At 45.5% G+C, this 27,185-nt stretch overlaps 1 protein-coding gene across 1 annotated transcript in view; it reads left to right on the top strand.

Annotated features, from left to right (window-relative positions):
* The window catches only part of LOC311103432 (Na(+)/H(+) exchange regulatory cofactor NHE-RF2-like), a 63,679-nt gene extending 38,106 nt beyond the window's left edge, over window positions 1–25,573 (top strand). Inside the window, exons 3-6 of the mRNA XM_084144998.1 lie at window positions 9,663–9,881; window positions 20,576–20,729; window positions 21,253–21,371; window positions 21,641–25,573. Of these exons, the coding sequence (XP_084001124.1) occupies window positions 9,663–9,881; window positions 20,576–20,729; window positions 21,253–21,371; window positions 21,641–21,808 (660 nt within the window). The 3' untranslated portion in view covers window positions 21,809–25,573. The remainder of the gene's footprint in view (window positions 1–9,662; window positions 9,882–20,575; window positions 20,730–21,252; window positions 21,372–21,640) is intronic.
* Window positions 25,574–27,185: the final 1,612 nt, after the last annotated feature.

The raw sequence follows: 27,185 nt of genomic DNA, 5'->3' as shown, positions 1-27,185 counted from the left end.
ACACACACAGTAACACACGCACATTCACTTCACACATACACTTCACACACAAACACACACACACACACACACACACACACACACACAAACACACACACACTTATGATATACCAGATTCACTCACACTAAAACACACACACACAGTAACACACGCACATTCACTTCACACATACACTTCACACACAAACACAAACACACACACACACACACACACACACACACACACACACACACACACACACACAGGCTGGTACAGTCCTGAGTAGTACTACTAGACAGAGAGTCAGTGATCCTTGGTGGTGAAGGGGTTAACAGTGGTCATGATCCAACTATCCCAGTAGTCGCTTAGTGAATTATTCAACAAAAGCACCGATCTAATTTCATCAACACCAAACACACACACACACACAGCCAGTGGTCACATTTGAGAAAAAACACACAAACATTGACACATGCTCGATCATAATCTTACTCACACACACCACATACTGTACAGACACACACTCAGGGCAGGCTGACGTTTATTGGGATGAGTCTTGTCCTTGAGGCAGCACTGAGGGCACAAGCCCTCACACACACAGAGACACTGTGATGAGTGTGATAGAAGGAGTCAGGCACAGGAGGGTAATCACCGAATGCAGAGTTTATTCTGTCGTACACAAATAGCGCTGGATAGCGACAAACGAAACAGGCAGAGGGGAAAATCTACCCTGGCAATACAAGGTACGAGTAGCTCCACCAAGCTACACTACTCTCACAAATAAACAATCACCCACAAGGACAAGGGGGGCAGAGGGAACACTTATACACGGACTAATGAGGGGAAAAGAACCAGGTGTGTGTGACTGACAAGACAAGACAAATGGAATGATGATATATGGAGCGGCAGTGGCTAGTAAGCCGGTGACGACGAACGCCGAAGCCTGCCCGAACAAGGAGGGGAGGCAGCCTCGGTGGAAGTCGTGACAGACACACACATCACACACATACACTGTGAGACAGACAGACAGACAGACAGACAGACAGACAGACAGACAGACAGACAGACAGACAGACAGACGGACAGACGGACAGACAGACAGACAGACAGACAGACAGACAGACAGCACAATTCCTGGGGTGGGTCAATGTGGAAGGGCCAAAGGGACAGAAGACTGGGGAGGCTGGGTGGGTCAGTGTGGAAGGGCCAAAGGGACTGGAGGCTGGGTGGGTCAGTGTGGAAGGGCCAAAGGGACTGGAGACTGGGGAGGCTGGGTGGGTCAGTGTGGAGGGGCCAAAGGGACTGGAGACTGGGGAGGCTGGGTGGGTCAGTGTGGAAGGGCCAAAGGGACTGGAGACTGGGGAGGCTGGGTGGGTCAGTGTGGAAGGGCCAAAGGGACTGGAGGCTGGGTGGGTCAGTGTGGAGGGGCCAAAGGGACTGGAGACTGGGGAGGCTGGGTGGGTCAGTGTGGAAGGGCCAAAGGGACTGGAGACTGGGGAGGCTGGGTGGGTCAGTGTGGAATGGCCAAAGGGACTGGAGACTGGGGAGGCTGGGTGGGTCGGTGTGGAAGGGCCAAATGGACTGGAGACTGGGGAGGCTGGGTGGGTCAGTGTGGAGGGGCCAAAGGGACTGGAGACTGGGGAGGCTGGGTGGGTCAGTGTGGAAGGGCCAAAGGGACTGGAGACTGGGGAGGCTGGGTGGGTCAGTGTGGAAGGGCCAAAGGGACTGGAGACTGGGGAGGCTGGGTGGGTCAGTGTGGAAGGGCCAAATGGACTGGAGACTGGGGAGGCTGGGTGGGTCAGTGTTGAGGGGCCAAAGGGACTGGAGACTGGGGAGGCTGGGTGGGTCAGTGTGGAAGGGCTAAAGGGACTGGAGACGGGAGGGACTGGGGAGTGGAGGGAGTGGACGAGAGCATAGAAATATCATTTCAATAGTAATTATATTTCTATGGGTGAGAGACCGGACAGTATGTACTAGAAGCAGGCTCAGGAGTTTTTCCCCATTTGACCTCACCTGCCTGATGGACAATCTCCAGGCCCTAGTTCTATTCTAATACCAGGCCCTAGTTCTATTCTAATACCAGGGCCTTGAATTATATTATAATACCAGGGCCTTGAATTATATTCTAATACCAGGCCCTAGTTCTATTCTAATACCAGGGCCTTGAATTATATTCTAATACCAGGGCCTAGTTCTATTCTAATACCAGGCCCTAGTTCTATCCTAATACCAGGGCCTAGTTCTATTCTAATACCAGGGCCTTGAGTTCTATTCTAATACCAGGGCCTAGTTCTATTATAATACCAGGGCCTTGAGTTCTATTCTAATACCAGGGCCTAGTTCTATTCTAATACCAGGGCCTTGAATTCTATTCTAATACCAGGGCCTAGTTCTATTCTAATACCAGGGCCTAGTTCTATTCTAATATCAGGCCCTAGTTCTATTCTAATACCAGGGCCTTGAGTTCTATTCTAATACCAGGGCCTAGTTCTATTCTAATACCAGGGCCTTGAGTTCTATTCTAATACCAGGGCCTTGAGTTCTATTCTAATACCAGGCCCTAGTTCTATTCTAATACCAGGGCCTAGTTCTATTCTAATACCAGGGCCTAGTTCTATCCTAATACCAGGCCCTAGTTCTATTCTAATACCAGGGCCTAGTTCTATCGTAATACCTGGGCCTAGTTCTATTCTAATACCAGGCCCTAGTTCTATTATAATACCAGGCCCTAGTTATATTCTAATACCAGGCCCTAGTTCTATTCTAATACCAGGGCCTAGTTCTATCCTAATACCAGGGCCTAGTTCAATTCTACTACAAGGGCCTAGTTATATCCTAATACCAGGGCCTAGTTATATTCTTTTACCAGGGCCTAGTTCTATCCTAATACCAGGGCCTTGAGTTCTATTCTAATACCAGGGCCTAGTTATATTCTAATACCAGGGCCTTGAGTTATATTCTAATACCAGGCCCTAGTTATATTCTAATACCAGGCCCTAGTTCTATTCTAATACTAGGCCCTAATTCTATTCTAATACCAGGGCCTAGTTCTATCCTAATACCAGGCCCTAGTTCTATTCTTTTACCAGGGTCTAGTTCTATCCTAATACCAGGGCCTAGTTCTATTCTAATACCAGGCCCTAGTTCTATTCTAATACCAGGGCCTAGTTATATTCTAATACCAGGGCCTAGTTCTATCCTAATACCAGGGCTTTGAGTTCTATTCTAATACCAGGGCCTAGTTCTATTCTAATACCAGGCCCTAGTTCTATTCTAATACCAGGGCCTAGTTCTATCCTAATACCAGGGCCTAGTTCTATTCTAATACCAGGCCCTAGTTCTATTGTAATACCAGGGCCTTGAGTTCTATTCTAATACCAGGGCCTAGTTCTATTCTAATACCAGGGCCTAGTTATATTCTAATACCAGGGCCTAGTTCTATCCTAATACCAGGGCCTTGAGTTATTCCTGGTCAGGTCATGTGGTCAGGAAAAGCCCTACACCCAGCCATTAACCAGGGCTCCTGGTCCTAACTATGTAGTATGGATGTAATTGATGGTGGAAAACATTCTGTTTTAATTTCCCTTTAGGAATCACTATGATTTATGCCTGTTAGTTTCCAACGGCCGTGTTCAGAACAGAACAGAAACGTAGCTCACACATGATGGAATAGGAGCAGAGCATGTCATTCTGTACAAAGCGGCCTGTTCTGTTCCTAAACATACCACTTGATTTCCCAAAACACGGATGGAGTTCTCGCCTTCAAGCCTTTTCTACAGTGATAGCGTAGTCCCTTGTAGCTCAGTTGGTAGAGCATGGCGCTTGCAACGCCAGGGTTGTGGGTACGATTCCCACGGTGGACCAGTATGAAAATGTATGCACTTACTAACTGTAAGTCGCTCTGGACAAGAGTGTCTGCTAAATGACTAAAATGTAAAATAGCGATGGATTAGTCAATTTTTCCCTCATAAATAGGGGTGGAGGTTGAAAACGGCCTAACCCCACCTAAAAAAGAACTAATCTAGTAGGAAATGAAGCTACCACATGTTCACTGGCTTTATATCCATCCAGAATTCCAGATATCATCATTAACCTAGATAAGAAATACCTCTTATTCTTGTTCCCAGTTGGCTCCAAAACTCCCACACTGTTGCCAAGTGGAGGTGGAGTGCCTGGAGGGCGGCCATATTTGGCATTGTTGTGATTTATCTTCTCTATCTCTGCTGGCTGTCACTTCAACTAACCATTGCCTCCACACCCGTCACAGGTGTGAGAGTGACTATAACTGAAGAAAATGCCATTCGAAATTGTAATAATCCAGTAGATGTTGTAACACCAAGCTCAGTGCAGTCCACGACATGTAACAACCACTTCTTTAATGTTTGTATAAGGTATGCCCAAACATCGTCTCATAATGATTGTGTCATAACATTTATTACTTTCCTTTCAATTTAAGCACCCCATCGTTTACTTTTCCTTCGTTTTTCCTCCTATCCTTTAATATATGTTATCTTGCCCTTCAGAAACAGGAGAAAACATTCACATGAACGACTGTTGGTGTACTGACATTTGATCATTGCCATCTGGCTTGCAGAAATAGAGAAATCCCAGTTAGATATACAGTATTGTTGCAGAGTTTTTATGACCATTTGGCTTGGACAGACCCTCAGAAGGCTTATCATATGTCTTCCAAGTCCCTTCTTGTTAACTGATGCATTGTTTTTCCTTTGAGCCTTAACCAATCACCGCTCTTCAATAAGACGTCTCCCGTTTCGCTGCACCTCAGCATAGATTGGCTAGTTTAGCCCTCACAGACGGTGCTGGATAAGGTAGAGTGAAGGGGGCCTTTGGCACAGAAAGAGGAGAGAGGAAGACACACACACACGTACAGAGGGACGATGACATGGGCCACACTCCAGGGGGTGATTAGTGCTGTGTGGACATGCATCTAGAGGCTGTCAGAGGTTGGCTTGGCAGGGACGGCCGTCTCCCCTCGCTAATGTCTACCAGCAGGGCTGTTCACACTGTTTATCTTACTCTCAGACCTTCCAGAACTCACTCTCTCTCTTTCTCCATTTCAACTCTCATTTCCCTCTCTTTCTTTCACCCTTGATTCGTCTCGACTTCCCTCGTTTCCTCTCTTTCTCTTTCATGCACTCACAACCTCTCTTTCTCTTTGCTCTCCTTCCTTAACTTTATGTCTTCATCTCTCTCTCTATACCTCTCTTGCTCTCTCCCTCTTTCCTCTCTCTTTATTCCCTCTCTTTCTCTCAATCTGTCCTGGATAGGTCCCTCCATCTTTCTCTATGTGGATCCAGGACAGATCCCAGGGTGCTAATAGCTAAGTGACATCTCTCTATTAAGCCCCGCCCCTTCCTCCTGGCCTTGCGGTCACTTCCTTTTTCTCCTCCAATAGGAATTCATGTGAATGAAATCAGTCTGAATCATTCCATTGTACTCCAGACCAGGCCTGGATGACTTTCTCAGGGCATCCTACCCGGAACGCTGTTGGTTTAAGCAATTGTATGGAATTCTGTCCATGACATGGGCCATGTTTTGGTGTTGAGGAGAGAGAGAGAGAGAGAGAGAGAGAGAGAGAGAGAGAGAGAGAGAGAGAGAGAGAGAGAGAGAGGTAGAGGTAGAGACAGAGCTGCATTTCCTATTACACTGTGATAAATACTCAGACCTAAGAGAATCTTTCTTTCCCAAAATTATCATTCAGTACAAAGAATTTGAAACTATAAAAGAGGAAGAAAAAATCAAATATTTATTGGGTGAAAAGCCAAAATGTGCAATTTTGGCAGCCAAATATGTGTCCTCCTGCCACAACCTGAGGGACAGCCAGTGAAAAGTGTAATGTAATGTCAATAATATTTCCTGTTTTGTTTTGGCTTTCATAGCATGTAATGTGTCTTCTCAGTCATGTTGAGATTGGCCGACTACTATTGCTTTAATGTATTGTTATTCTCATTAATATTGTTGTTGTAGTTGCTGTTAATGGTAATCCCATTTCCACTACTACTATTATTATTGCTGTTGGTCCCACCATTTTTGTTATATGTATACTTTGACAATGTAAGTAATTTTACTTGCCATGTCAATAAAGTCTATTGAATTGAATTGAATTGAGAGAGAGAGAGAGAACAAGAGAAATAAGAGAAGAAAGAGGGAGCGAGAGACAGAAAGTATTAAAACAGACTTTTCCTCCCCTATTAGATACAGTGGGGGAAAAAAATATTTAGTCAGCCACCAATTGTGCAAGTTCTCCCACTTAAAAAGATGAGAGAGGCCTGTAATTTTCATCATAGGTACATGTCAACTATGACAGACAAATTGAGGAAAAAAAATCCAAAAAATCACATTGTAGGATTTTTTATGAATTTATTTGCAAATTATGGTGGAAAATAAGTATTTGGTCACCTACAAACAAGCAAGATTTCTGGCTCTCACAGACCTGTAACTTCTTCTTTAAGAGCCTCCTCTGTCCTCCACTCGTTACCTGTATTAATGGCACCTGTTTGAACTTGTTATCAGTATAAAAGACACCTGAAGACCAAAGAGCTGTCAAAGGACACCAGAAACAAAATTGTAGACCTGCACCAGGCTGGGAAGACTGAATCTGCAATAGGTAAGCAGCTTGGTTTGAAGAAATCAACTGTGGGAGCAATTATTAGGAAATGGAAGACATACAAGACCACTGATAATCTCCCTCGATCTGGGGCTCCACGCAAGATCTCACCCCGTGGGGTCAAAATGATCACAAGAACGGTGAGCAAAAATCCTAGAACCACACGGGGGGACCTAGTGAATGACCTGCAGAGAGCTGGGACCAAAGTAACAAAGCCTACCATCAGTAACACACTACACCGCCAGGGACTCAAATCCTGCAGTGCCAGACGTGTCCCCCTGCTTAAGCCAGTACATATCCAGGCCCGTCTGAAGTTTGCTAGAGTGCATTTGGATGATCCAGAAGAGGATTGGGAGAATGTCAAATGGTCAGATGAAACCAAAATATAACTTTTTGGTAAAAACTAAACTCGTCGTGTTTGGAGGACAAAGAATGCTGAGGTGCATCCAAAGAACACCATACCTTCTGTGAAGCATGGGGGTGGAAACATCATTCTTTGGGGCTGTTTTTCTGCATAGGGACCAGGACGACTGATCCGTGTAAAGGAAAGAATGAATGGGGCCATGTATCGTGAGATTTTGAGTGAAAACCTCCTTCCATCAGCAAGGGCATTGAATATGAAATGTGGCTGGGTCTTTCAGCATGACAATGATCCCAAACACACCGCCCGGGCAACGAAAGAGTGGCTTCGTAAGAAGCATTTCAAGGTCCTGGAGTGGCCTAGCCAGTCTCCAGATCTCAACCCCATAGAAAATCTTTGGAGGGAGTTGAAAGTCCGTGTTGCCCAGCGACAGCCCCAAAACATCACTGCTCTAGAGGAGATCTGCATGGAGGAATGGGCCAAAATACCAGCAACAGTGTGTGAAAACCTTGTGAAGACTTACAGAAAACGTTTGACCTGTGTCATTGCCAACAAAGGGTATATAACAAAGTATTGAGAAACTTTTGTTATTGACCAAATACTTATTTTCCACCATAATTTGCTAAAAAATTCATAAAAAATCCTACAATGTGGTTTTCTGGATTATTTTTTCTCATTTTGTCTGTCATAGTTGACTTGTACCTATGATGAAAATTACAGGCCTCTCTCATCTTTTTAAGTGGGAGAACTTCCACAATTGGTGGCTGACTAAATACTTTTTTCCCCCACTGTATCTACCTCTCAATGCTTCTAAAAGTCACATCCATACATCTACGTACTCGTTCCATCCCACTCCCATCCCTCCCTCCTTCTCTCACTCTATGCCCACTGAGTGTCCAACCATTGTTGTTGTCCCTCCATGTGTGCCAACATAGTACACCACACCCTGTGTGTCTGTCTGCTAAAAATACCTTGGCAGGACTTGATGTATTGTCTGATGACAGGCGATGCATAATGCAGATATTGTGTGATAGTACACACACATACACTGAAAGCATGTGGCAGGTACAGGTACAGTGGGGAGAACAAGTATTTATAATCAGCACAACAATAACAAAAATAACACAATAGTTTAGTTGTCAGTGTTTATTATGATTTTAGTGGCAAAAATCTATATATGAGGTAAATTCCCAGCAGAGCTCCAAGTTCAATCAGTATATCCTCTGGCGTGTTAATGTGTTGATATCCTTCGTATCCATAGCCAGAATGATTTTGCAGTGCATGGTGATTGAACAGGTTTCCAGTTATATTCATCAGCGTTGTAGGGAGGGTGAAATCTGTGAATACAAAAATAATAATTATACAAATGATCAACAAAACGTGCGCACGACAGTATTCATACCTCGGTTTTTGTGGTAAATGTGAATGAAAAAACGGTTCACTTTTGACAACGGTTTTAATACACATACCTTGTCCATAATGTAGAGACCTCTGGGATCTTCATTGAAGAGGTCAGGGAGGAGGAAGATGGCTGCTGTGACCGAGTCCTAGAAGGTTTTAGAGAAACCATTAATACAAATTAGATGATAGCCTACATGTGATCTGCATAACATTATGCGACAAACCATTACCAATTGTACATACCTTTGTGTGCCTCCTCGTCAGTATACCTGCAGACACAGACACACACAAATAAGTGGGCAGTTCAGTCATCTGAGCCCAATGCAGCTAGCCTTCAACATATTCTTACCTCTTTGTTGATTGACATCCATTGAATTGTGTCCATTTTCTGTTTTAGAAATAATTTTAAAAGGGAGAAAGTGCCAAACAACACAGCCATTTGCACAACTATGAAAAGATAGATGGTATCATCATAAATCAATATCAATTTAGATCATACAAGGGAGAAATCTTACCTTAAATTGAGGAGATCTTAAAAATGTTAAGTTAAGTGCCTTTCTCAAATTCAAATCCACATTTATCAGTTGGGCAGTTAGGTTGCTGGAAGAACCCCCAAGAACTAAGGAGGTTCCTCGATGAACCCCACCTCCTATGGGGTTCTTGGAAGTACCTTTTGGGGGCATTTTTCAGTGCCAAGAACCCTAAGGTTCTTCAAAGAACTTTGAGGATCTTAGAAGAACCCTTGTTGAATCCCTAATTTTTAGAGTGTATAGAGAACCTGCTGAATGTTTTTTCCATTGATAGGCTAGCAGTGTTAAGGAGATGCAGGCCTACATATTAACATTCCTGTGGCGTAATAACTATTTTATTCCTTTGACAATCATCTTACTGGAATAACATCATGATGATCCGTCACAGAGGATTTCCCTCTCTGCTCATATGGCCTTAGTACATGTGCTGGTGTTGTACATAATATGTGTGTATCTTCAATCTGTGCTGCATCGCTGACTCAAGTTGAACAGGATATACAGTAGATAGGTAGGGGTTGGGATAAAGCAGAAGACACATTTCCATTTCCCTGTGATAATGGACAACAAAGTAAACACTTCTTCTAGGAAAATACATTAATGGTGTTTGGTTGGTTGAGAACACAAACAAGCAATAAAGACTATTGGAGGGATCCAAACTTCTTCCTTCTGCACTTACATCTGACAGGACTTCTATGAGTACTCAGTACTGTATATGACTAGACTGTAGATTACATTGTGTATCTTTCTCTCTGTTCACTACAGGAGGCTCTGGCCCATGTTAATGCCCATGCCCAGGCAGCGCGGCCACCAGTGGACCCATCAGAGCTGTTCCCCAGGCTGTGCCACCTGGAGCGGGCCGAGACGGGCTACGGCTTCAACCTGCACAGTGAGAAGTCCCGGCCGGGCCAGTACATCCGCTCCCTGGACCCTGGGTCTCCAGCCGACCATGCTGGGCTCAGACCACAGGACAGACTCATAGAGGTGAGGAGAGAGGGGTGGGTGGAGGAGGGGAGATGGGTGAGGAGAGGGGAGATGGGTGGAGGGGAGAGGTGACGAGGATGGGTGGAGGAGGGGAGAGGTGAGGAGAGGGGAGATGGGTGGAGGAGGGGAGAGGTGAGGAGGATGGGTGGAGGAGGGGAGAGGTGAGGAGAGGGGAGATGGGTGGAGGAGGGGAGAGGTGAGGAGAGGGGAGATGGGTGGAGGAGGGGAGAGGGGGATGGGTGTCGAAAGAGGGCTAGTGGTTAGAGACTGAAGAAAACGGGTGGGGGACTGTGGAGCTCCATGAAGGGGTTTATTTTTCATGAAGGTGAAGAGGATAGGTTTGTGAGGAGGAAGTTGGGAGGAAGGGCTAGTCCAGGAGGAAGGTGAAGAGGATAGGTTTGTGAGGAGGAAGTTGGGAGGAAGGGCTAGTCCAGGAGGAGGTTGGGAGGAAGGGCTAGTCCAGGAGGAGGTTGGGAGGAAGGGCTAGTCCAGGAGGAGGACAGAGGTGCAGGGGATTGGTGGGAGAGGGGGGGATGGAGTCTGATGTCTTAATAATCAGGGAACTACGGAACAGTAGAGGCTTGGTTTGTCAACTTTAGACAAGTGGTGAGAGAGGAGACAGACTCCAATCAGATCGTTTACAATGGTCCTAATGAGACCCTAATGAGGTGGGCTTTGAGAAATGGGGTCGGGGATGGGATGGTGGGACACCCTAATTAAGGGGGTTTATAGAAAATGTCAGAGAGAGAGGGAGTGGGGTGAATGAACATGTGTCTGAGATAAGGGATACAGAGTGAGACCCCAAGAGGCCTCTTACTCCCCTATGTGTGCATGCCTGTGAATGTTTGGGTTTGTGATTATCAGTGTGTATGTGTGCATGCCTGTGAATGTTTGGGTTTGTGCTTATCAGTGTGTATGTGTGCATGCCTGTATGAGCCCATGTGTGTACACAGGTGTGACCTTGTGTGGCAGCGGTCTCAATGCTCATCCGTCATGCGTGTGCAGGGCCACATGTGCCTGGTTTAACCCCTCTGTAACGTTACCACTGCTATAACACGGCCTGGACCCCCGGCCTCATCTCTCACCTGTTTTAGTTGAGATGAAAGAGGTCAGGCTGATAGTGGGGAGAGGTTGTTCATCAGTCTGATGGCAGGACACAGACAGGAGAGAAACATACGAGGCCTGAATGTGTGGGAGAAAGAAGGGATGGAGGGATAGAAGGAGACAGACAGGAGAAGCAGATGCAGACATGTGGAACATAGTCATACTGATCCTGCTCACCATACACCCTTTCAACCAGACCCCCAGACACATTCCCATGAGCCCTGACCCCAGAGCAGTACATCAGGGCCTAACAAGGCCACATAGGGCCAACACAGGGCCATACAGGGTCAAACAGGGTCAAATACAGGGTCAGACAGGGCCAAACAGGGTCAAATACAGGGTCAGACAGGACATAATATACACTGCATCAAAAACACAGGGTCAAATGAAAGTCACACAGAGCCAAACAGAATCTAGCTTAGTTTAACTAAGCCTAACCTGGCTCGTAGCATTACCATGACATTACCATGACGTTACCATAGCATTGTGGTGAAAACACAAGGCTGGAAACAGTACTAAACAAAGTGTAATATGACAGGCAGAGCAGTTGGATACAGTACATTTACATTTTACATTTTAGTCATTTAGCAGACGCTCTTATCCAGAGCGACTTACAGGAGCAATTAGGGTTAAGTGCCTTGCTCAAGGGCACATTAACGTCATTTAGCAGACGCTCTTAGCCAGAGCGACTCACAAATTGGTGCGTTTACCCTATAGCCAGTGGGATAACCACTTTACAATTTGGGGGGGGGGGGGTTAGAAGGATTACTTTATCCTATCCCAGGTATTCCTTAAAGAGGTGGGGTTTCAAATGTCTCCGGAAGGTGGTGAGTGACTCCGCTGTCCTGGCGTCGTGAGGGAGCTTGTTCCACCATTGGGGTGCCAGAGCAGCGAACAGTTTTGCCTGGGCTGAGCGGGAACTATGCTTCCGCAGAGGAAGGGGAGCTAGCAGGCCAGAGGTGGATGAACGCAATGCCCTCGTTTGGGTGTAGGGACTGATCAGAGCCTGAAGGTACAGAGGTGCCGTTCCCCTCACTGCTCCATAGGCAAGCACCATGGTCTTGTAGCGGATGCGAGCTTCAACTGGAAGCCAGTGGAGTGTGCGGAGGAGGGGGGTGACGTGAGAGAACTTGGGAAGGTTGAACACCAGACGGGCTGCGGCATTCTGGATGAGTTGTAGGGGTTTAATGGCACAGGCAGGGAGGCCAGCCAACAGCGAGTTGCAATAGTCCAGACGGGAGATGACAAGTGCCTGGATTAGGACCTGTGCCGCTTCCTGTGTAAGGCAGGGTCGTACTCTCCGAATGTTGTAGAGCATGAACCTGCAGGATCGGGTCACCGCCTTGATGTTGGCGGAGAACGACAGGGTGTTGTCCAGGGTCACGCCTAGGCTCTTCGCACTCTGGGAGGAGGACACAGCGGAGTTGTCAACCGTGATGGCGAGATCATGGAACGGGCAGTCCTTCCCCGGGAGGAAGAGCAGCTCCGTCTTGCCAGGGTTCAGCTTGAGGTGGTGATCCGTCATCCATACGGATATGTCTGCCAGACATGCAGAGATGCGATTCGCCACCTGGTTATCAGAAGGGGGAAAGGAGAAGATTAATTGTGTATCGTCAGCGTAGCAATGATATGAAAGGCCATGTGAGGATATGACAGAGCCAAGTGACTTGGTGTATAGGGAGAAAAGGAGAGGGCCTAGAACTGAGCCCTGGGGGACACCAGTGGTGAGAGCACGTGGTGCGGAGACAGCTTCTCGCCACGCCACTTGGTAGGAGCGACCGGTCAGGTAGGACGCAATCCAGGAGTGAGCCGCGCCGGAAATGCCCAGCTCGGAGAGGGTGGAGAGGAGGATCTGATGGTTCACAGTATCAAAGGCAGCAGACAGGTCTAGAAGGACAAGAGCAGAGGAGAGAGAGTTAGCTTTAGCAGTGCGGAGAGTCTCCGTGACACAGAGAAGAGCAGTCTCAGTTGAATGACCAGTCCTGAAACCTGATTGGTTTGGATCAAGAAGGTCATTCTGAGAGAGATAGCAAGAGAGTTGGCTAAAGACGGCACGCTCAATAGTTTTGGAAAGAAAAGAAAGAAGGGATACTGGTCTGTAGTTGTTGACATCAGTGGGGTCGAGTGTTGGTTTTTTGAGAAGGGGAGCAACTCTCGCTCTCTTGAAGACGGAAGGGACATGGCCAGCGGTCAAGGATGAGTTGATCAGCGAGGTGAGGTAGGGGAGAAGGTCACCGGAGATGGTCTGGAGAAGGGAGGAGGGGATGGGGTCAAGCGGGCAGGTTGTTGGGCGGCCTGCAGTCACAAGTCGCAGGATTTTATCTGGAGAGAGAGGGGAGAAAGAAGTCAAAGCATAGGGTAGGGCAGTGTGAGCAGGACCAGCAGTGTCATTAGACTTAACAAACGAGGATCGGATGTAGACCCCAACAGGGTCAAAGAGACACACACACACAATCACACATGCAAGCACACACACACACACACACACACACACACGGCTATCCCAGTCCAGTCCTGCCCATACAGTATGAGTAACACAGACAGCTGCACACACTGGCACTAGAGGGAGAAGTTACCTTCAATGCTTTGATGTCCCTCTGTCTGTCCAACAACAGGAAACAGTGAGAGTGAACTGTAGCTATGGGAGCTAGCTTCCTGTGTCTGTTAGATGACAATAGCAGGCCAAGTGACTCCCTGTCCATGTCCTCTAAGGTCCATAAATAGGCTTTATCATGTTTATATAGATACTAAAGAGTCCCTGCCCTGAACCTGAATACACACATCAAGGGAGAGAGACAGAGAGACCCTGCCCTGAACCTGAATACACACATCAAGGGAGAGAGACAGAGATACCCTGCCCTGAACCTGAATACACACATCCACTGCCTAGATACTGTAAGCACTCAGAGAGACCAAATACTTCAGACAATACAGTACTGTCTGTCTCTACTGTGCTCTTCAACCAATAACAATAGACTCTCATTCAACGTCTATGCATTACCTTCCGTACAATATGTCTGCAAAGCAGCATTCAGCAACCATCTGTGACATTCCACCACATCATATTAAAAAAGGTCTTTGTAGATCAAGAACCTGTATTGGTGTCCTCTTCTGAACACAACACAGTTAAAAGCCTTGGCCTTCTCTCTTCCTGTATGAATGGGGCTCAACAGTATCAGCTGTGTTTTGACAGGGCCAAGTGAAAGGGATTTCTAATGAACACAGTCTGGGTGTACAGTTTCAGCTCAGAGTGGTTCATCTATTGTCATTGAAACCCTGTGTGTGTTAGCTTAGATTAGCGCTAAGTGAAGTTACTCCCTACCCACTGATTCAGGGTGCCTATAATCAGTGGTGGAAAAAGTACCCAATTGTCATACTTGAGTAAAATTAAAGATACCTTGATAGAGAGTAACTCAAGGAAAAGTTAAAGTCACCTAGTAAAATACTACTTGAGTTAAAGTCTAAAAGTATTTGGCTTTAAATATACTTAAGTATCAAAAGTAAATGTAAATGCTAAAAGTAAAAGTATAAATCATTTCACATTCCTTATATTAAGCAAACCAGTCGGCACGAGTTTCTTGTTTTATTATTTTATGGATTGCCAGGGGCACACTCCAACACTCAGACATAATTTACGAACAAAGCATTTGTGTTTAGTGAGTCCACCAGATCAGAGGCAGTAGGGATGACCAGGGATGTTCTCTTGATAAGTACGTGAATTTGACCATTTTCCTGTCCTGCTAAGCATTCAAAATGTAACAAGTACTTTTGGGTGTCAGGGTAAATGTATGAAGTATCATTTTCTTTAGGAATGTAGTGGAAAAAGTTGTCAAAAATATAAATAGTAAAGTAAAGTACAGATACCCCAAAAAATTACTTAAGTAGTACTTTAAAGTATTTGTACTTAAGTACACTATATATACAAAAGTATGTGGACACCTCTTCAAATTAGTGGATTCGGCTATTTTAGCCACACCCATTGCTGACAGGTGTATAAAATCGAGTACACAGCCATCCAATCTCCCTAGACAAACATTGGCAGTAGAATGGCCTTATCCCCCTGTTATGAACCCTGTGGCTTTAAAAGTCTAGGGTGGATGGAAAAGAGACCCGTAACATAACTCATGCGAATTAGAATATTGACAAGGAACAGTGAGAACAAAATACACCGACAACCATATGCTACCGTCAAACACAAAATGTTTATTATAAACACACGGTAAACGGTTTGGGGAAAAGGGGCTGAGCTGGACCCAAGGAATGAAACAATAAAGTCAAAAACCCCTAAACTGATCTTGCCTGCCTCTAGAACCGCTAAGCTTACTGCTAACCATACAAAAATACAGTGGGTGGTCCGCTCAGGTCTAACTAGTGTGCCTGTATCCGTAACACCCCCAATGCATAGTGCCAACTGTAAAGTTTGGTGGGGGAGGAATAATGGTCTGGTGTTGTTTTTCATGGTTCGGGCTAGGCCCCTTAGTTCCAGTGAAGGGAAATCTTAACGCTACAGCATACAATGACATTCTAGACGATTCTGTGCTTCCAACTTTGTGGCAACCGTTTGGGGAAGGCCCTTTCCTGTTTCAGCATGACAATGCCCCGGTGCACAAAGCAAGGTCCATACAGAAATGGTTTGTCGAGATCAGTGTGGAAGAACTTGACTGGCCTGTACAGAGCCCTGACCTCAACCCCATCAAACACCTTCGGCATGAATTGGAGCACCGACTGCGAGCCAGGCCTAATCGCCCAACAGCAGTGCCCGACCTCACTAATGCTCTTGTGGCTGAATGGAAGCAAGTCCCCACAGCAATGTTCTAACATCTAGTGGAAAGCCTTCCCATAAGAGTGGAGGCTGTTATAGCAGCAAAGGGGGGACCAACTCCATATTAATGCCCATGATTTTGGAATGAGATGTTCGATGAGCAGGTTTCCACATACATTTGGTCATGTAGTATACTTTACACCACTGCCTATAATCATTTAGGTTAGGATCGGGGGTAGGCTGATCTGATCCTAGATCTGTGGTTAAGGGTTAAGGACTACTTTTACCTTATGCAGTTAGAGCAGTTTCCCCTATACAGTCAGTGTCAGTAAACTGTAGTCAGTGAAGCCCTGTTTCACTCAGTCATTGGTTTTAATGCTGTGTCTGTTAGTTATAGCTGGATTAGTGCTAAGTGGCTAGGTCACTGTACCTGCTGAAACTGCAGGCAGAGCCCCTGGGGTTTGGCCTAGGTAACCCCAGGCAGGTGTGTGGGCTCAGTGGTTGACTAAAGGTTGATTATGTTTGTGTTATTCTCTGTGGCTAATGGAGGTTGTCTCTGACCAAGCAACCGTGTGGCACAGTGCACTGCTTGGTCCGTCTGTCAGCAGCTCGTTAGCGAGGTGAAGACCCATGACAGACCTCGCTCTCGCTTCAATGAGGATGGCGAGGACGAGACTCTCCTCCCGCGCTCATCTTTCTCTCGTTCCTTTCATAGCTTCTCACACTCCATCAGTTCATCCATCCAGCCCTCTCTCTCTCTCTCTCTAGAATATCATCAGTTCATCCATTCAGCCCTCTCTCTCTCTCTCTCTAGATAATAATCAGTTCATCCATTCAGCCCTCTCTCTCTCTCTCTCTAGATAATCATCAGTTCATCCATTCAGCCCTCTCTCTCTCTCTCTCTAGATAATCATCAGTTCATCCATTCAGCTCTCTCCACCTCCCAGGTGTGGCTTCATCTCCTGATAAAACAACCATCCTCATCTCCTGGGTTGTGTTCATTCAGGCATGCAACATTTCAAAATGTTTTGCAACAGGAAACTAAATGTACTGTTTCTTATTTGACTAAACCAGGTAGCATCTCCCTGTTCAAGTTGTATTTTTTGTGCCTAATGAACAGAACCCTGACCTGTCTTTGCCCCATTAAGCCAGGAACTCAGTGTACTGTCCCTGACACCTTGGCTAGGACACCTGGGTACAGTACAGTACAGCCGGGTAGTGGACGCTTCCACACACACACACACACACACACATACACATACATACACACACACATACACATACATATATATACACTCAACATCAAAGGTAAACCATTGGAAACATTCCAGGGTCTATGATCTAAGCTAACACTGACGATTATGATAGTACCTTGAAAACGACTGCTCTGTAAAGCATTCAAACAGCACTATATTCCAATGAAAAACAGGTTTGGCCCACTAGCACTACAGTGACTGTTTTATTGTGTGGGAGTTGCCTAATGAACAAGGGCCCTATTAATTAGCTTGAGTGGGCAGTATTGTTGTGTTGGATTGTGAAGACTTGCTGCTGCTATGAAACATGACACAACACCTGCTCCCCTAGCCCAACACAAAGGGGACTTGTTCCTCCTCATACACTAGGGCTGGTATGATGACAGGATTCTCTACCAATTAGTGTGTGACGACTCCACTGAGCCTTATGTTCTGACACCTACTCTAATGGAGAGAGAGAGGGAGAGAGAGATAGAGGGAGAGAGAGAGGGGAGATGGAGAGAAAGAATAGATGGAATTTTTTTTCTGATAGTGAAGGGGTCAGCACAGTAACTGTTATCACTGCTTAACTCTCACTCTCTCGCTTTCTTTCACGCTCTCTTTTTTCTCTCTTTCACACACAACACAAACACACACACACACATACAAACACACACACACACACTTAAGTTCTCTCTGTTTCACACACTTATTCATCTCCCCTTTCTCTCTCTATCTCTCTCCATTTCATACACACACACTCAACTTCTCTTGGTTTTACACATTCTTTCCTCCCTTTCTCTCTCTCTATCTCTCTTTCCCTCATTCTCCTAGTCTCTCCCTAGCCTTAACAGGCACTTACTCATTTCCTATGTAACAGTTAGTTAGGAGAGCATAGGCGGGTATCTAGCCGTGCTGTTACAGTGTATTAGACCAGTCTGATATCTAGCCGTGCTGTTACAGTGTATTAGACCAGTCTGATATCTAGCTGTGTTGTTACAGTGTATTAGACCAGTCTGATATCTAGCTGTGTTGTTACAGTGTATTAGACCAGTCTGATATCTAGCTGTGTTGTTACAGTGTATTAGACCAGTCTGATATCTAGCCGTGTTGTTACAGTGTATTAGACCAGTCTGATATCTAGCCGTGCTGTTACAGTGTATTAGACCAGTCTGATATCTAGCCGTGCTGTTACAGTGTATTAGACCAGTCTGATATCTAGCCGTGTTGTTACAGTGTATTAGACCAGTCTGATATCTAGCCGTGCTGTTACAGTGTATTAGACCAGTCTGATATCTAGCCGTGCTGTTACAGTGTATTAGACCAGTCTGATATCTAGCCGTGCTGTTACAGTGTATTAGACCAGTCTGATATCTAGCCGTGCTGTTACAGTGTATTAGACCAGTCTGATATCTAGCCGTGTTGTTACAGTGTATTAGACCAGTCTGATATCTAGCAGTGCTGTTACAGTGTATTAGACCAGTCTGATATCTAGCCGTGTTGTTACAGTGTATTAGACCAGTCTGATATCTAGCCGTGTTGTTACAGTGTATTAGACCAGTCTGATATCTAGCCGTGCTGTTACAGTGTATTAGACCAGTCTGATATCTAGCCGTGCTGTTACAGTGTATTAGACCAGTCTGATATCTAGCCGTGCTGTTACAGTGTATTAGACCAGTCTGATATCTAGCCGTGCTGTTACAGTGTATTAGACCAGTCTGATATCTAGCCGTGTTGTTACAGTGTATTAGACCAGTCTGATATCTAGCTGTGTTTTTACAGTGTATTAGACCAGTCTGATATCTAGCCGTGTTGTTACAGTGTATTAGACCAGTCTGATATCTAGCCGTGCTGTTACAGTGTATTAGACCAGTCTGATATCTAGCCGTGTTGTTACAGTGTTTAGACCAGTCTGATATCTAGCAGTGCTGTTACAGTGTATTAGACCAGTCTGATATCTAGCCGTGTTGTTACAGTGTATTAGACCAGTCTGATATCTAGCCGTGCTGTTACAGTGTATTAAACCAGTCTGATATCTAGCCGTGCTGTTACAGTGTATTAGACCAGTCTGTTTCACAACCACCTCCTACTGCCCTCACTTCATAAGCAACAGCGTTAGTGAATTTTAAAACAATATCCCCCTCAGGACACTGATACCTGAAACCCACACTATTGGTTCAGCAGAAGCTAGGCATCAATATTTGATGGTGTACCAGCGTTAAGGCAGGCAGCACCGTGCAAAGCTACAGTACTAGCTGAATAAAGTTAATGGGATATATAGGAGTCTGTGGAAAGTCACAGTGAGAAACTCCAACAAAAACTTGCTGACATGTTAGTGACTGGGGTGTGAGGGCTTCTTCTCACCTTTCTTACACTATCACTCCCCTCTCTTTCTCTCCCTCACACACTCACCCCTCACTCTTTTCGAGCTGAATTCACAAGGTGCCGAACCAATGAAAGAGGGATTACTATGACCAAAGAGAGAGAAAAAAGTGTTTGAAAGGGAAACAAATAAATAACATTCTACTGTTAGAGCCCATTAGCTTACATGCTCGTTCCATCCTTGTTGTAATGTGGTATGGAATGTAAAATATATTCTGTTCGGCTTAATGAAGAATAGGCTCTCTCTCTCTCTATGCACCCTCATGCAAAAATGTCTGTCTGATACCTCACAGGTTTTGTTCTCACTCTTCATTGAGTCCCGTGGAAAATGATTGTTTTGGTGCATAGCACCCTCTACTGGTTGGATCAAGTAACTGTTTGCATATTCAGTTGATTATTATCTTACATTTACATTAGATTTACGTCATTTAGCAGACGCTCTTATCCAGAGCGACTTACAAATTGGTGCATTCACCCTATAGCCAGTGGGATAGCCACTTTACAATGTTTTTTTTATTTATTTATTTGTATTATTTTTTTATTTTTTTTTATTTTTTGGGGGGGGGGGGGGGGGGTAGAAGGATTACTTTATCCTATCCCAGGTATTCCTTAAAGAGGTGGGGTTTCAAATGTCTCCGGAAGGTGGTGAGTGACTCCGCTGTCCTGGCGTCGTGAGGGAGCTTGTTCCACCATTGGGGTGCCAGAGCAGCGAACAGTTTTGACTGGGCTGAGCGGGAACTATGCTTCCGCATAAGTAAGTGCTTTAGTTTAGGCTATACCATAGTTTTGGACAGTTGTGAATATGTTCTCTATAAACGCTGGATCAGGTAAAGAGAATGTTGTTGGATTGAGACCTGTGAACTGCTGCACTGGTCCAATGTGGACGTATCAGAAATCAACTGTAAGTCAACCAGTGTACAGTCTGCACACCAGTAATGACAGATGACCGACCAACCAACATCACTAGTGTGCTTTTTAAAAACTTGTTTTGGATACTTAGTTGTTCCTGTCTAAACCAGCACCAGGATCTATATGCATTGTGAACAGGGTTCCATCTGTATTCATATTCACAATCAGACAGCCTTGAACATCTTTCGGGCATTGAAACATTGAGACAATGACGAGGCCAGATCACAGAAAACAGTATAGATGGAGACATCTAACATCACCCATAACACCCTTTCTTCCCTGCTCTCTCCCTTCTCTCCTTTCAGGTGAATGGGGTGAACGTGGAGGGCATGCGTCATGCGGAGGTCGTGGCCTTCATAAAGAGAGGAGGAGATGAGACCAGGCTTCTGGTGGTGGACCCTGACACAGACCATCACTTTAAGAAGATGGGCGTCACCCCATTGGCCAGCCACGTCAAAGGTAGGCCTACACCAATGTATACCTGTAAAACAGAATCTTTATTTAAAGTGTACTCTTATAAACCACAGTACAGCTCAGTACAAGTCTCTTTGTACATCTACATTTTACATTTTAGTCATTTAGCAGACGCTCTTATCCAGAGCGACTTACAGTTAGTGAGTGCATAAATTGTTTCATACTGGCCCCCCGTGGGAAACAAACCCACAACCCTGGCGTTGCAAATGCCATGCTCTACCAACTGAGCTACACGGGGCCACAGTTACATATTGAGAAGGCAATAATGGTGTTGATGATCTTAATCTATAGTGAAATGTTACAGTGTAGTTCATAAAAGCCTGTATCAGATTACTTACCTCGAAATCTCAGAGCCTGCAATTCTGGGTGTAGGGTGAAGTTGCCCATAGGGTGGGTCAGTTTTGCATTTCCCCCACTAATGATTAAGGTTAGGATTGGAGGAAGGAAAGGGTAGAGAAGCTGATCCTAGATCTGCACCTAGAGCGTAATTCTGACCCTTCTTTCCCAGACTATGATGGTCCGTCCATATCCAACGGCTCCCCCAGTTCTCAGATCAACGGCAGCTTCACCTCCCGCTCCATCCAGTCACACCACTCTGACCTGAACAGTCCAGATAACAGCCTGCAGGTGAGACGTGTGTGTGTGTGCTCGTGTGTGTCAATCCACACTATAAATACCCAGTAATCTCCGATATTAATCTCTGTCTCGCTCTCTGTCTGTCTGTCTGTGTCTCTCTGCCTGCCTGCCTGCCTGCCTGCCTGCCTGCCTGCCTGCCTGCCTGCCTGCCTGCCTGCCTGCCTGCCTGCCTGCCTGTTTGTCTGTCTGTCTGTCTGTCTGCCTGCCTGCCTGTCTGTCTGTCTGTCTGTCTGTCTGTCTGTCTCTGTCTCACTATCTAGCTGGGAGAGGACGAGGTGGGCCGTCTGATGGACCCGTTTGCTGAGATCGGCCTGCTCCTGAGTCCCACGGCGGCCGAGGCCAAAGAGAAGGCCCACGCCAAGAGAGCCAAGAAGAGAGCCCCTCAGATGGACTGGGACAAAAAACACCAGCTCTTCAGCAACTTCTGAACTTTTCTGCCACCTAATGAGAGAAACAGAAAGACTGTCAATTTTCAGACATTTCTGAAACATACGTTCAACATCCCTACCCAGTATCCTACCACCACTACCACCCAATCCAACAAAAGAGAATATGCAGATAGAATGTTGTTCTATGAATGTTGGCAATCCAACACCCACTCACCCCTGCCTTTCACCCCTCATCCAAATGGACTGGATGGAACGATGGACATAGATCATGAGACCTATCATTCCTATCTCGTCCTTTACCCCTCCTTCAATCCTCCCTTCTTCCACCCCTTCCCTATACCCCCCATCCCACCCCAGAGAGAGCTTGTCTCCACATAAACTGCTGGACTGGAATAAGGCTATAAGAGACTCAAGATTACCAGCTTCATCTGAATCCTCCTGTCATCATCCATCCTTCCCCTCATCCTTCTTCCCCTCATCCCTTCTTCCCCACATTCCTCTTACCCCTCATCCTTCTTCCACTCATCCCTCTTTCCCCTCATCCCTCCTTCCCCACTTCCCTCCTTCCCCTCATCCCTCCTTCCCCTCATCCGTCTTCCCCTCATCCCTCCTTCCCCTCATCTCTCATCCCCTCATCCCTCCTTCCCCTCATCCCTCCATCCCCTCATCCCTCCTTCCCCTCATCCCTCCTTCCCCTCATCCCTCTTCCCCTCATCCCTCCTTCCCCTCATCCCTCCTTCCCCTCATCCCTCTTCCCCTCATCCCTCTTCCCCTCATCCCTCCATCCCCTCATCCCTTATTCCCCTCATCCCTCCATCCCCTCATCCCTCCTTCCCCTCAACCCTCCTTCCCCTCATCCCTCCATCCCCTCATCCCTCCTTCCTCTCATCCCTCCATCCCCTCATCTGCTCTGGAGAGAGGTGGCACTTATTTTTGTATTTAGAAAGTATAGAACACCACCTATATGGAGTATGGGGAAGACTGACTATGTGAGATGTTTGTGAACACTGTGACCTGATCTTGAACATTGGGGTTTGTTTTGACCCTGTAAGAGAAGGAAAGGACACCCAAAGATGGATAAAACTCTTCCTCCCATGATCCTCCTGTGATTTGAGTGTGTGATCGATGCACCTCAGACTTCAAGCATTCGCTCACCAGGAAAAGCACAAACTAGAGGCTGAATAACATTGCTTCTGTATCATCTCTGTTCAGTTTAGTTTTGTATTTGGATCTTTGCATCTGTTTTCTCATAATGTCATAACATTTCCACTTTGCTCCCTATGTTGGATATGAACTGGTATTCATAGATGGTGTTAACAATGCATAGACAATCAAAAGCCTTACTCCCTCCCTCCCTCTCAATATGAAAGCATTTAAGATACGTTGACTAAACGCATGCATACATGCACACACACACATACGCCCACTATGATTATCTAGCCTAGAGCCCTGCTTCACTCATTCCAAAGCGGTGTTAGTCTATTTAAGGGACCCTTATCTTTATAACATCAATGACATCCTCTCCACTATTTCATATCCCAATGTCCCCGACATAGAAATAGAATTACTAGAACGGAAATTCCTCAATCAAGTCATTGTATTTCTATGTCCCCAATAGTGTTACTTTGATCATCAGTCAAAGTAAAGGAAGAAAGAGAATGACCACTAATGTAAAGAACCACGTGGACAAACTGGGTATTGTTACCATCAGCCTGAAGGTGTTGATAAATAGAGGGTGTACCTTAGACTGGCACCAGTTTAAAGAGTGAATAGATCAAGCGTGAAGTTTTTACACTGCCTGTCTAGTACACCAGGGGGTGCTAATAAGACGTGCAGCAACATGAAGCCACTACACTGCTCAGAGATATATGAGGATTGGGACAGCAAAGTACCATAGAAGGAGAAGATAGTCTGGGGATGATATGACCACTGTAAAGATGTATGAGATCTATGTAACACCTTGTAACATTTACGTAAAGCCTGCAGGTATAATGCTTTATTGCTAGTTATGAGCATCTATAATGCTATATTACTTGTTATGAACAAACATAATGCTTTATTACTTGTTATGAGCATCTACAATGCTATATTACTTGTTATGAGCATCTATAATGCTTTATTACTTGTTATGAGCATCTATAATGCTTTATTACTTGTTATGAACATCTCCATCTATGAGCCTAACACCTTTATATGCAAAAGTATATATACAAATAATGTATGAAATACCAAGATGGATATTGTAAGGGATTGAAAGTGAGCCCAGAGTATCAAAGAAAGCTTACAACATTCAGTGTTGATGTGATGTTATGGTAATGTTATGGTCATGTTGTGGTGGAGTGATGACAGACTGACATAGTGGTTGTATCAGCTACTCCAGACTGGGCTGTCTTTCTGTTTCACTTCAGAAGGGATGGACAGAGAGTTATTTTGTACAAAATGCCTGAATGCTGTGGATTGTGGATTGGCTGTGGTATCAGGAGCTATGGTATCTGAGTATAGCCTGGTCACAGATCTGTTTGTGCTGTCTTGCCAACTCCTATGGTCATTGTCAAGAGGCATCACACAACAATAGTCATAGGAGTTGGTGAGACAGCACAAACCGATCTCGGACCAGGCTACTCTGAGCTATGGGGCTATGGCGCTAGGGGCTCTGATCAGTGGAACTGCCCAGTGGGGGCTGTGGTGGTGGGGCAGTGGGGGGTGTGGGAGAGGCCTAGCCTGGAGGTCAGACTCAGAGATGCTCTAATGAATGAGACCGGGGGAGCCACAGGACTTACAGGAGATTAGTCCTAGCATAGGATAGCATGGGGACAGCTGTCCTACACACAGACACAGACACACCCCAGACAAAACCACTGTCACACCTCATAGGGGGGTGAAGGTCAAGTTTGTCTTACTGTGTGTGTGCCATCAACTGTTACGGATAGTAATCTCAGGTCCCCCCTGGTCGTTCATATTTTAGTAGGATCTACACAAAGAGAACACCCCCCAGACCAAACCACTGTTCCATCTCATACAGGGCGTGAAGGGAGATAGAAGGGAAAGTTTGTCTGTGTGTCATCCATTGTTACTATCCACCCAGGATCCGTATAGTGCTGATCTAGGATCAGTTTTGCCTTTTAGATCATAATGAATAAGATTATATGGACAGGAGGGACCTGATACTAGTTCAGCACTCCTCCTCTGAGATGCTTTCTGAATGCGAGCCCAGGTCCCCCCTGGAGGTTCATATTGTGGTAGGATCTGAAATGCGGGTCCCTGGTTGGGCTAGGTCTGAGGTACAGGCCAGGGTCAGCTGTGCTATGCGGCGCCGACACCCCACACTTAGGACGGAGAGAAATGTCTGATCTGTTTTCATATATTGCACAATGTATTTTTAGTTAATACGCATATTGTCATTACTATTACTCATAATAGTACCGAAAAAACATTGTTTTTATTTCTCTGGTTTCCAGGTTTTTATTTGCGATCTAGCACCAATGTGTTTGCATTAGCGTTTTTACTATTGCTCCATATGATATGCTGGCCGTTAAACCCTGAGCAGAATAGTATATGACCGATGTATATTTACATTTTAGCAGACGCTCTTATCCAAAGCGACTTACAGGAGCAATTAGTGGTTAAGTGCCTTGCTCAAGAGCACAGTGACAGATTTTTCACCTAGTTGGTTCGGGGATTCAAAAACAAGCAACCTTTAGGTTACTGGCCCAATGCTCTTAACCGCTAGGCTACCTGCCGCCCAATGTTATATATACGGCAGGTTGTATTTTTTCAATAAAGTGTGACAATCTCGTTCTGGAATATATGACATAATCTCAGTGTCATCCCTTCTTCTCTAAGTCTGTTGTCTCTGATACTGAGCTAATCTTCCCACAGCTGTGATCCAGGAGTTCTCAGAGTAACTCCTTCTCTTCTCTCTCTCTCTCTCTCTGTCTTCCCCTCTCTCTCTCCCTCCCTCGCCATTGTCCCAGTCCTCCTTCTTGTTATCTCTCTCTCTCTCTCTCTGTCCCCCTCCATCCCTAAGGATTATGTGAGTGTTGGCCTACAGTTTCACTCTGTTTCCAGAATTCTCTTGTGCCTCCAGCTGCCGTGAGTCCTCAGCCCCGTTAGAGGCCCCGTTAGAGGTCAGCCCCATTAGAGGTCCAGAGTGTGTGTTTTGGAGGAGTTTGAGTGTGTGTGTGTGTGTGTGTGTGTGTGTGTGTGTGTGTGTGTGTGTGTGTGTGTGTGCGTGTGTACGTGTGTACGTTTGTGTCTGTCTGTCTGTCTGTGTGTGTGTGTGAGAGAGAGAGAGAGCATGTGCGTGTGTTCAGTCAAGTGTGACAGACTCTCATTATAGAATGTGTGTGTCCTTTATTGTCTACTACTGTGCTTCAGCAGTCTGGCATTCAGAGCTTCCCAGCCTGTTTGTACTAGACTCAGCAGAGACTCTGGCTGACTGGTGCCTAGCGTCTGTGTGTCCTCCTATGCTTTCCCAGAAAGCCAGTCATGCATAGGTCATAGGTCAGCGACAGGTCAAGTTAACGGTCAGACAGTGAGAACACAGTGATAACATGGTTACATGGGTCATATTCATTAGGGCACACAGTAGCAAAATGTTTTGCAACCGAAAACAAAAAGGAACATTTCTAATTGAACATGTCTTTCCCCGTTTTCCTTGTTTTTGTCATTTAACAGACACTCTTATCCAGAGCAACTTACAGAAGCAATGAGGGTTAAGTGCCTTGCTCAAGGGCACCACCTAATCGGCTCGGGATTCGAACTAGCGACTTTTCGGTTAATTGCCCAGCGCTCTTAACAGCTAGGCTACCTGCTTTCCCTCAGTTTGGTGCCTAGTGAATACGGCCCTGTTGTGGGAGCACAGTGATGACATGTACGCATACCTGTTGTGTCATTGTTGAGGCTGTGTCTGGAATCGATGTGGAGGTGGTGAGGTCTTTCCACAGTCACGTTAACACATAGACAAGACATAGGCTGTGTCTAAGAGATTACTAAAATATTAGGATTGACAAAGTCAACATAACCTCAAGAAATAGGCAGTATTTTCAAAATAGTCTACAACCCTATATCAGCAGAACTAACAGAGCTACGGACATTGAAACCACCAGAAACAACTAAAAATACATTTCTGGCCACATACAGTTAGGCTTATCTACATTTACATTTACCCCAGCTGTAAACTAACAACTGTACACTAACAACTGTAAACTAACAGCTGTAAACTAACAGCTGTAAATTAACAACTGTAAATTAACAACTGTAAACTGACAACTGTACACAAACAACTGTAAACTAACAACTGTAAACTAACAACTGTACACTAACAACTGTACAGTAACACTCAGAAAGACAACAATACACATTCAGTTAGCTAGGTGGAGCAACGGCAACAGAGCAAACTAGGCTGTGTGTGTTT

Source organism: Coregonus lavaretus (assembly GCF_964263955.1).
Source record: "Coregonus lavaretus genome assembly, chromosome: 28".
Taxonomy (NCBI): Eukaryota; Metazoa; Chordata; class Actinopteri; order Salmoniformes; family Salmonidae; genus Coregonus; species Coregonus lavaretus.
This window is presented reverse-complemented; position numbering and strand designations above follow the sequence as displayed.